We start from the raw sequence: 11,301 nt of genomic DNA on the forward strand, positions 1-11,301 counted from the left end.
AAAAGTTTATATGTAATATGACAATTTGAGTATTGATTCTTGATCAAAAAAAAAGAAGATAGTATATTTTGTTTCACAATTTAAATATATAGTTATTGTAGTTCTTTAATTTAATCGAATCATGGCCTCCTCCAAGAGACGTTAAATGAAGCCTCCAAGACATGTAAAAAGAAATTCCGGGGAAATAGGTTTTAAATATGACAGTATATCGATCGCTTGTTTTGGATTGAACGGTTTCGTTCTCTGGTAGTTTGATTAATCACAAATATATATATATATATATATATATATATATATATATATATATATATATATATATATATATATATATATATATATATATATATATATATATATATATATATAAAATAATAAAATAATAAAATAATAAAAGAAAAATATATATATATATATATATATATATATATATATATATATATATATATATATATTGAAAATTAGTACAATACATGGGCGGATCAAATGTAGATTGTAGAGTCTTAGATATCCGAGGATGCTCCTCAAAAAATTTTCAATGGTATAATTTTTTTTCGAAAAGTTGGTTTTAAGTTGCGATGATATCTCGGAAAAAAAATTTGGGCTACCTTAAAAAAATTTAAAATACCCTTTTATTTTGGTATTGGCTCCGCTACTTATAGAAATATTTTCTTGTAAGAATAAAAAATAATTATTTTGTCTAATGGAATAAAACTAAGCATTCATCATATATATATAAATTCATTAAATTGTATTACATAATATTCCGTATAAACTAGAATATAGATTATCGATATAATTTCACTTTTATCTACATAAACTAACATATATCGTAATAAAGTACGTTTTCTTCTTCTATATCGTTATAATTAAAGAACCTTTCTTGCATTACTTAACACTTCGTATAAATCATAATGTATCATCAAGCCCGTCTTGTTTTTATTTATATATTGATATACATTTGTCTCAAAGATATATTATACATAAGTAAAAAAAATCGTTATTTTATATGACTCTAAAATATGTTTATTTTTTCTTTAAATCATTATAAAATATTTTTCCATACATCGGCTGCAATATGATATTCTAGGGATGTTCACACCATACAGACTTAATAAACTAATTTTTCATTCTCCATTGAACCCAATTTACTAAATATCACTAATTTTGAAACTAATTACACCTTTTGTTCTGTTCCATTGATTTTGTTGCCTCAAGTGTCTACAATTGGTACTTCACACGGACAAAAAATAAAATATATTATCATTGTGAATAAAATAATGTATTATCACAAAATAAGAATGGACATAAAATAAGAATATTATTTAAAAATGGAATTGCCGGGGTGTACCCGGGTTTCTTAAAGCAGTTAACGCCCAATCAAGTTAAGATTACTCGTGTAGAATTAGCAAACCAAATGCTAATACTACTGCGAAACATTTGATCCATTTTCATCAATCGAGGGTTTACAGCCAAAAACACCATTGAAGATCAAATCAAGGTCTTCCTCTCTGTCCATTAACGTATTTCACATTTCCTTGTATAATCTGTGAGCGTGATTTATCATTTCTGTGCAATCTAAATTAGTAATGCGTTCCCGTTTTACGAATCTACGTGATTATGTTTTGATCTTCGTTATAATTGTTATGTAATCAGATTTACGATTAGAATCTGGTTCGATTTATTTTTATTTTTTTGTTTGAAAAGGATATCATTTTGGTTTGCGACTTTGCGTATAATCAGGTACTCGCAGGTTGGATGCATTTTTGTTTCATGACTTATGAAGGCATAACTAGCTTTTAAATTCGTAAATCATGTGAATCACATTAATCTAAGAGCAATACCGTAAGTGCAACTGAAAATCTACGATCGTTTTGTTTTTCTACAGTATGGCATACGCCATTTACCAGGTGAACTGTTGTATACAAACTTTTATGGTACTGATTTATTGAAGACATAACATTGGCTTAGAGTCTGGTAGATAAACAATTGATGATAGATGGATTTGGATGCATTCTTGCTCTGTTTTGCTTGATGATTAGTCCTCATTTGGAAATTAATTCAATAACTTCCTTCTCATATTAATAGTGAAATTTCTTAGTGATGTTAATGCTCTTATTTCACGAGAATTAGGTTATCTTCATCTTCATATGAAGTATTCTAGTTATCGACACCTCCATTAAACCATGTGTCAATCAATCATTTATCTTAGATGGATGAATAAGCTGTTCGATTTTGTCTTAATTGTTATTTTAATTGCAGATGGTTTTACAATATCTTATAGATTTATGAAATAACCTTTTTGGCCTAAGCACGTACCTTCATGTGTATTCAGTTGCTTGATTCCCAAATCTACATTGAACTAGTATTATAATTACTGATTTGTTAAAAACTGCAGATAACTCACAATACATGCTACCATCGTGCATGCTTTTAGTTGTCAATGAGTTTAACTCACAGAAGAATACATAAACAGATAAACTTGCCCCTTTCATATGGATCTCCATTAACTTGTTACATTTTCTTTCTTTAGCTCTAATTGATTGGATTTCTGAATATGGCAACTTTTGCCAAGCCCGAAAATGCTTTGAAGCGAGCTGAAGGTGAGCATCTTTTCTTTCGTTAACTATGTACAACATCTTTTTCTTTGAGATACTCTGCTTGACATGAAAAAGTAGCAACATTATTTCATTTATTTGTTTAATATAACATCCTACTCTCATTTCCTTCTTAGAATGCATCAGACTTTCAATATTTATCTTATTAAGACATTGTACTTTGAAAATCTCCCTAGTTATAGCATTATATATTCAACTTTTTTTCTAATTGTAACATTAATGAAAATGCTTAAACCAAATGACATTACAATTCTATAGTAGCGGGAAATGAAAGTAGAATGCTATAAAAACAAACAAATAAAAACATGTTATTTCTTGCATTTAACAATATATAATACAAATGAGAACTTGATTTACCACTAGAGGGAATACTTTTTTCATGTATATAGGGCTAAATTACAAAAATATCAACACACTTCTATTTATTTATTTAGTATATCATCATACTTCCATTTTTTCTGTTACAACATCGTACTTTTAATACTTTTGAAGGCAACATACTTTGAAAAAACTACATATTATAGCATTATATTTCCAAACTTTTTCTTAGTACGACATTGTACATTAAAAAACTCTTCTAATTATAATAAAAGTGAGATTCAATTTATATTTGAATGACATTGCCATAATTGGGTAGATTTTTCAAAATACAATGCTATAATAGAAAGAAATGAAATCATAATGCCACAACAAACATACAAATAAGAGTAAGTTACTATTTCTTGCATTATATATCTAATCCATGTTGGACATAATTGTTCTTATTGACACATGGTTTTGATATGTGGATGCAGAATTGATCAATGTTGGACAAAAGCAAGATGCATTACAAGCACTTCACGGGATTATAACCTCAAAAAGATACAGAGCATGGCAAAAGACACTTGAAAGAATCATGTTCAAGTATGTAGAGCTATGTGTTGACATGAGAAGAGGAAGATTTGCAAAAGATGGTTTGATACAGTATCGTATAATTTGTCAACAAGTCAACATAAGTTCATTGGAGGAAGTGATCAAACATTTCATGCATTTGGCCACTGAAAAAGCTGAACATGCACGTAGTCAAGCACAAGCATTAGAAGAAGCTCTTGATTTTGATGATTTAGAAGCGGATAAAAGGCCTGAAGATTTGATGTTAAGTTATGTAAGTGGAGAAAAAGGGAAAGATAGATCTGATCGTGAGCTTGTTACTCCATGGTTTAAATTGTTGTGGGAGACTTACAGGACTGTGTTGGAAATCTTACGGAATAACTGTAAATTGGAGGCTCTTTATGCGGTTAGGATTTCTTTTTTCTTGGGATTCCTTATCTCATTCAGAGTAAATTACATTTTTGGTCCCTAAGGATAGCTGGTTTTTGCAATTTTGTTCCTAAAATGTTTTCTCATGACTTTTTGCTCGTTACTTGACATTTTTGTAACTTTTTGAGGTCCTTGTTTCAAGTAAATTTTTTGATTGTTTTTTAAGTACTGATTTATTATTCAATATAAGTTTTTCTGAAAAGTTTTCTTTTGCAATATGGCCATTTTACTTGAAACATGAACCAAATTCCTAGGGTACTCTAAAGTCTAAAGTAAGGACCAAAATTGCAACAACAACCAAAAAAAAAAAAAAAAGGGACCAAAATTACAAAAATCAGCTATACTTAGGGATCAAATATGTACTTTACTCTATCATTTATGCTTTGTTAGATATATTACTTGTTTAGTAGCATAGACTCATCTGATTATCACACTTACTGCTGGTACTGTTACATGATCTATGACTGTAGTGTAACATCCCTGTTAGATTGTAAGTCAATAAACAATACAAATACATAGAACACAAGCAAACAAACTAAATATACCTATATATAGTAGAGTTGGTGAAATGACTAAACTGCCCTTATGATCAAATCGAAACATAAGTTTGACTTTTACAATTGAAGATGACTGGAAAACAGTTAAGACTCAAACCTCGGTATACGGTTCATGTGGGAAGTCTTTGAAGTTATAAAATCATAAACTTGCTACCTTAACAAGTAGAATTACAATAAGTGGAAAGTTGACTTTTAAGTTTATAAGCTTTATATTCTCATATGAACCTTTAAAGTCTGTAGAATTTAGCAAACTTTTACTAATCATGCAGCAATATTCATACAGATGACTGCACATCGGGCCTTCCAATTCTGTAAGCAATATAAACGTACAACAGAGTTTAGAAGACTGTGTGAAATCATCAGAAATCATCTCGCAAATCATAATAAATATCGCGACCAAAGGGATCGACCTGATCTCTCTGCTCCAGAAAGTTTACAATTGTATCTTGACACAAGATTTGAGCAATTGAAGGTTGCTACTGAGCTTCAGCTTTGGCAGGTTTGTTCTTTATCTCTAATAAAAGATTTATCTCAAATGTCTGATGAAAGACATCTAATTTACACAACATTGTTTTACTCACCTTGACATGTCAGGAAGCTTTCCGTTCTGTTGAAGACATATATGGACTAATGTGTATAGTCAAGAAAACTCCAAAGGCATCATTTTTAGTTATCTATTACGCCAAATTAACCAGAATCTTTTGGATTTCCTCAAGTCATATCTATCACGCCTTTTCATGGCTGAAGCTATTTACACTTCAAAAGAGTTTCAACAAGAACTTAACCCAGAAAGACTTGCAGTTAATAGCTTCATCAGTTGTTCTTGCTGCACTCTCGGTTCCTCCTTATGATCGCTCACATGGTGCATCTCATATGGAACTCGAAAACCAAAAAGAAAGGAATCTCAGGGTTGCTAATCTTATAGGATTCATTGTTGATCCAAGATCAGAGACCAGAGAAGTGGTAACTTTAATGATCGGGTTAATTGTCCCCATGTTTTTTTTTTCTTCGGGTTAATCATAAAAATGATCAAAAATGGGAAGTTCATATCACAAGACGACTGCATCATCAACATTTATCACAAAATGAACATCTATTTTGTGAAATAATGTTCGCTAATTCCCAAAATTACTTTCTCTAACACCGAAGAATCAATTTCTTGAAAAAAGTATTTTGCGATGTTTTTTCTGCCGATTAAGTGGTCATTTTGTGATAAGTAATAAAAACGTGGTCATTTTGTCATCTAATCCACCCATTTTGGTCATTTTGTGGTTAAATTTATTTTACCATATATAGTTTTTCAATTGCTTAATCTTTTATTGTTACTTTCCTCAGCTTTCACGTTCGTCACTCCTCTCAAAATTGGTAAGATCAAATGAAAATATACCATAAAAGAGAAATATATAAATATTTTTAGATCTATAAAGTAAGGAATGGGAATGTGTATAATGTTTACAGGTATCGAAGAGTGTAATGTCATGTGTAACACAGGAAGTAAGGGATTTGTACCATATTTTGGAGCATGAGTTCTCCCCTTTGGATCTTGCATTAAAAGTACAACCCTTGCTCATGAAAATATCGAAACTTGGGGGTAAACTATCTTCAGCTTCTTCAGTCCCAGAAATTCAGTTATCTGAATATATCCCTTCACTGGAAAAACTTGCCACCCTCAGATTGCTACAACAGGTGTATGATCATTACATTCAGCTTAGAATCTTTAGTGTTTAGTCTCTTTACGCCCTCGTTTGTTTGCTGTTAATATTCACAGAAAAATAAGTAATCAAAAAATATAAATTCTTAAATTTGTGTTATTAGTTTAACGAATATTTATAAAGTAGTTGTTGATGTGGGTTGCAAAAGCTGATATGGAATAACTGAGAGTGACATTGCAATGGTGGGGATTGTTCATCTCATCTCATTGGGCTAATTCATCTTCTTCTCCAGTCCCCTTCACTTGTATTAATTATTTTGACAAAATGAAAAGCTTTTTTTTTTATATATATGATTTATGGTTTTCTAGGTATCCAGGGTGTATCAGGTAATGAAGATAGAAACTCTAACAGGGATGATACCCTTTTTCGACTTCTCTGTTGTGGAGAAAATTTCGGTGGATGCTGTAAAACACAGTTTTATATCAATGAAAGTTGATCATAGGAAAGGTGTTGTTCTCTTTGGGAGTCAGGTGCTAATTAATGAAAATCTCTATCCTATTTATTATATATTTTTTGTTTTTTGTAGTATATAATAATTGTGATTTGTGATTTTTAAATCATTATGATCTTGTTTAGGGTCTTGAATCTGAAGGGATACATGATCATCTGAGTGTTTTTGCGGAATCCCTAACAAAGGCAAGATCAATGGTTATTCCCCCCATGATGAAAGCTTTGAAACATGGGGAGACATTAACCAGTTTGACAGAGACTGTGGATAAGGAACATAAAAGACTTCTTGCTCGCAAGTCTATAATTGAGAAACGTAAAGAAGAACAAGAAAGACAACTTCTAGAGATGGTATTTTCACTTATACTAACTAGTTTAAACAAATTATACCTTAGCTAAGGTAAAGTTCTTCAAAGAATAGGTTGGATAAGGAATACAATGGTTCATTCCACTGGATTCGTGTTGGAATTGTTTCGCCAGATGGAATGGATCATTTTTAAAGGAGTCTGAATCCATCAGTTTTGTTCGAGCATTTTTTTTCATTCAACGAAAATTGTAAGATGACCCATTTTATTTATAACGTTTTTATAGAATAATGACTAAAATGGGTGGTGTTATATGATCAAATGACTGCCTTTTGAACATTTATCACAAAATAACAACCTGCTTTTTACGAAATCTTTTTTGTTTTATGAATAAAAAACCTTAGAAAATTTTTGGAAATGTATTTTCTTTGCTTGTGAAATTATAGTGGGGACCACTAATAAATAAAATTTGAAAGAGTTGGTTTTGCCAAATATTTTGTGGTTGTTTTGTAATAAATGTTCAAAGATCACTCATTTGGTTTTTAGTGATTACCACAAATTTTAATGACATATTATCATTTAGGAATTTCATGATTTTAATTAAATTATAATTTTATTTTTGAAAAATATCTAGAAAATTCCATTTTTTATTATAATCTTATTTGGGTTTTAATGATCTCTTATTAGTTTTATCTTTTTTAGTGTTTGAGATGATAAATTGTATAATTATAATTAAACAATATATAGAACACTCATTAAACTACACATCGTATTTACATATATTACAATAATAAATTGATATGAAAAATCCAATTCATCTCCACAACTCAACCAAACCTTTGTCATTTAATTCCTTCATTATTTCATTCCATCCAACCAAATAAACCATTAATTATAGTACGTAACTTGAATTTGTTAAATTGATTAAAACTAATTTTGATATGTAGGAGCGAGAGGAGGAATCAAGGAGACTTAAACAACAAAAGATTACAGAAGAGGCAGAAAGAAAAAGACTTGCTGCTGAGTATGCACAAAGGAGAAACCAAAGGATCCTTAAAGAAATTGAGGAGCGAGAACTTGAAGAAGCCCAACAGTTGTTGAAGGAAGCTGGAAAACGTGGTAAAAAGAAGGGCAAGAAGCCCATCATGGAAGGGGTGAGTAAATCAAACCTCAAACCTCATTTCAGTCACAAATTAATTGACCAAACTAATTGACCTTTTACATGTACAATCCATGCAGGAAAAGATAACGAAGCAAACATTAATGGAAATGGCTTTAAATGAACAACTAAAGGAGAGGCAAGAAATGGAGAAGAAGTTACAAAAACTTGCTAAAACATTGGATCACCTTGAAAGAGCAAAAAGAGAAGAGGCGTCTCCTTTAGTTGAAGCAGCATTCCAACAACGTTTAGTTGAAGAAAAGGCTCAACATGAACATTTTCAGCAGGTAATTAATTCAAACAAGAAAATTTTCCTTTTTCTTATCTTAACTCGGTCATATATTCCAAGGCAAAATTAAAATACAGTCACACTTATTATACTTTCATCATGTTATCGGTTTAGCTGCATAACTATTTTATACAACGATCAACTATTATGCTTTTTTTATTGTTTAAAAAATATTATTTTCCTGTGTTACCAAAAAAGAAGAAAATACACACAAAGTGTTTTCATCAGCCTTGAATTGTTATATAATGACCTTAAGAAAAATAATAGTTTGGTCAATAAAATGATGAAAGTATAATGGTTTAACCATTACTACAGTGTGATTTAACATTTTTCAAAATCATGTAACTAGGAAAAATGGTTTATAAAACCATAAAACACTGAAATGGTTTAATTATTACATAAAACATTTTAATGACTAAATTGATAAAATGATGAAAATTTGTTGTGTTTTGTATATTAATATTTTTCAAAATCATGGTTTAATGGTTATTGAAAATAATTAAAGTGACATTAAAGATCACCTCCAACTATAACACTATTTTGTGCACCAATTCTATATATTATTATATCACCACCATTTTTTAAATCAAAATAATATATAATATCACAATTAATAAATATTAAATATAGACTATTATTACATATACATGTAATCAACAAAATGTGAATAAATTCAAAGTTAACTCCAAATTTGATGTAATATTTGGTATTTGGTTTATTAAAAAAAAAAAAAGGATTTAACTAATTCAGCATTTATTTTGGTTTAACCCTGCAGCTAGAAATTGAGCAAAGCCGACAGCGTCATGCTGGAGATGTTGAGAAGAAAAAGAGACTAAGCAGGATGATGAAAGACAAGGTTATAAATCATTAACATCTTGATTCTTGCATTTCTAGCTTGTTTCTGATCTTGATGAAACGTTTATTCAAAACTTGGCAGGAAACTTTCCAGCAAAGAGTTTTTAGCAAGAGAGAAGTGGAGTACAAGAAAATGAAGAAGGAACAAGAGGATCGAATCAACCAAATAATCCAATCAAGACAACAAGAACGCGAAACCAGAAGGAAAATGATTTGCTATCTCAAAATCGAAGAAGAACGACAGAAAAAGTTACGCGCAGAAGAAGAAGCCCGTCAACGTGAAGGTATCAATCAATCTCTAATTCCAATTCCGTCGCCGGAATATGTATGCGTAATGTATAAAACAATAATGACGTTTTTTTTATTTATTTATTTAGAGGCGGAGAGGCGAAAGAAGGAAGAAGCTGAGCGTAGGGCAAAACTAGACGAAATAGCAGAGAAACAAAGGCAAAGGGAAAGGGAGCTTGAAGAGAAAGAACGGCAACGAAGAGAAGAAGTGTTAAGAGGAACACCTGCATCGCTATCGCCGATAAGGCCTACGGAGTCTCCGTCGTCTCCTCGCTCATCAAAACCAGGGCTCGTTACAGCCACCGCTGCTTCACCTTCGCCGGGAAAATACGTGCCCAGACACCTTCGAGAGAGGATCACCGGGGGGCCACAATCGCCGCCGTCTCCAGACCATGATAGGTGGGGCCGCCAGGATGACCGCCCTAGTACTGACAGGTGGCGGTCGACGACGTTTGGCGGTGGAGGTGCGCCGAGATCTACTTGGTCGTCCTCCAGACGCTGAAGTGAAAAAAAAAAAAAACCACATGTTAGTGTGTTACACGGATTGAAAAGTTGGTTTTATGGTTTTCTTTAACATTAGACGAATCGGGTTTTATTTTGCCTAAACCTCTAAATAAAATAAAAAACGGTGAAAGTGTATGGATGAAAGTCCGGAAATGCTCAAATGCATACATATATACGAATATATAAATAGTTATCACTTTGGTCAACTACTTCATGTTTGACTGTTTATGTGAGGCCTATAAATAATTGATATTTTCTATAATATTTATTACTAAATGGCTATTGGTAGTGTCAAAATTTTCATGAAATCACAGTATTTTAAAAGTGAGGTTTTGCTTATCATCGGTAATGCATAGACCTAGAAGGACTTAAATTGACAAAGTATAAATTATGATAAGGTTTTTAATTTTAAAAAAGGAAATAAAAGTCATTTTCATAAAATTCAAACAACATAAAAATAATTGTTTTACAATACCAAAATCAAGAGTATCATAATATAATATCTATCTCCCAAAATCATGAAGACTACTGGACAGTATGTACAGTCACGCTTTTATTTTTTTTCGGTTCTTAGAAGTACCTAAAACATTTAAATCCATAACTGTAAATCAAAGCTTAGTGAGGATCGTTTGATAGTTGCTAACCGGGTTAGAAGCTGACTGAAACTTGTTTTTTGGTTTTACATTTAACTAACTATGTAAAATGAATATATTACCTAAAATAACATTTTTATATTAATTTATGACTTACCATTTAATTTATAGAACTACATTTTATTTTATAAAAAACATTCAACAAGTAGGAGTAGCTTCTAATAGATTATCTACATACACTAAACCACCAGCAAAACCTGTTTAACCATAATATATTATTAATTAACTCTATCTATGCAATAATCTAAAGAACATGAAGATTAAAAGAAAAAAAAACCAACATATTAGATGCATCAACAAATTCATTTATAAAATCATAAATCAACACTCAATAGAGCAACTTATTGTCATGGATAATTTAGAAGTCTTTCAGTGGAAGACTTAGAAGTCACTAGTGGAAATTTTGGTGGGTTTTAATGGTGTATTTTTTAGACACCGAGACCAAGAAAGCAAAAGGTCATGTATGAAATTGGTGGGTATGATGGGTAATTACCAAGTACCAACACAAGATAAAGAAAAACATACAAGAACAAACAAAACTAAATTTTAATCAATTTTCAAAGAAAACTGAAGAACTAGAACCATTTTTCCCAGGTCCTATACTCATGTTACTTATTA

General features: G+C 30.9%; 1 protein-coding gene across 1 annotated transcript; it reads left to right on the forward strand.

Annotated features, from left to right (window-relative positions):
- Nucleotides 1-1,399: 1,399 nt before the first annotated feature.
- LOC145035220 (eukaryotic translation initiation factor 3 subunit A-like) lies at nt 1,400-10,338 on the forward strand. Its single transcript, XM_078983802.1, has 14 exons — nt 1,400-1,498; nt 2,531-2,600; nt 3,410-3,891; nt 4,755-4,970; nt 5,066-5,434; nt 5,807-5,836; nt 5,930-6,157; nt 6,492-6,653; nt 6,760-6,981; nt 7,883-8,089; nt 8,175-8,381; nt 9,159-9,239; nt 9,321-9,522; nt 9,616-10,338. The coding sequence occupies exons 2-14, from the start codon at nt 2,555-2,557 to the stop codon at nt 10,026-10,028; spliced, it is 2,865 nt and encodes a 954-aa protein (XP_078839928.1). The 5' UTR covers nt 1,400-1,498; nt 2,531-2,554; the 3' UTR covers nt 10,029-10,338.
- The last annotated feature ends 963 nt before the right edge of the window (nt 10,339-11,301 follow it).

This window comes from Lactuca saligna, chromosome 1, assembly GCF_052625555.1.
Source record: "Lactuca saligna cultivar CGN05327 chromosome 1, ASM5262555v1, whole genome shotgun sequence".
NCBI lineage: Eukaryota > Viridiplantae > Streptophyta > Magnoliopsida > Asterales > Asteraceae > Lactuca > Lactuca saligna.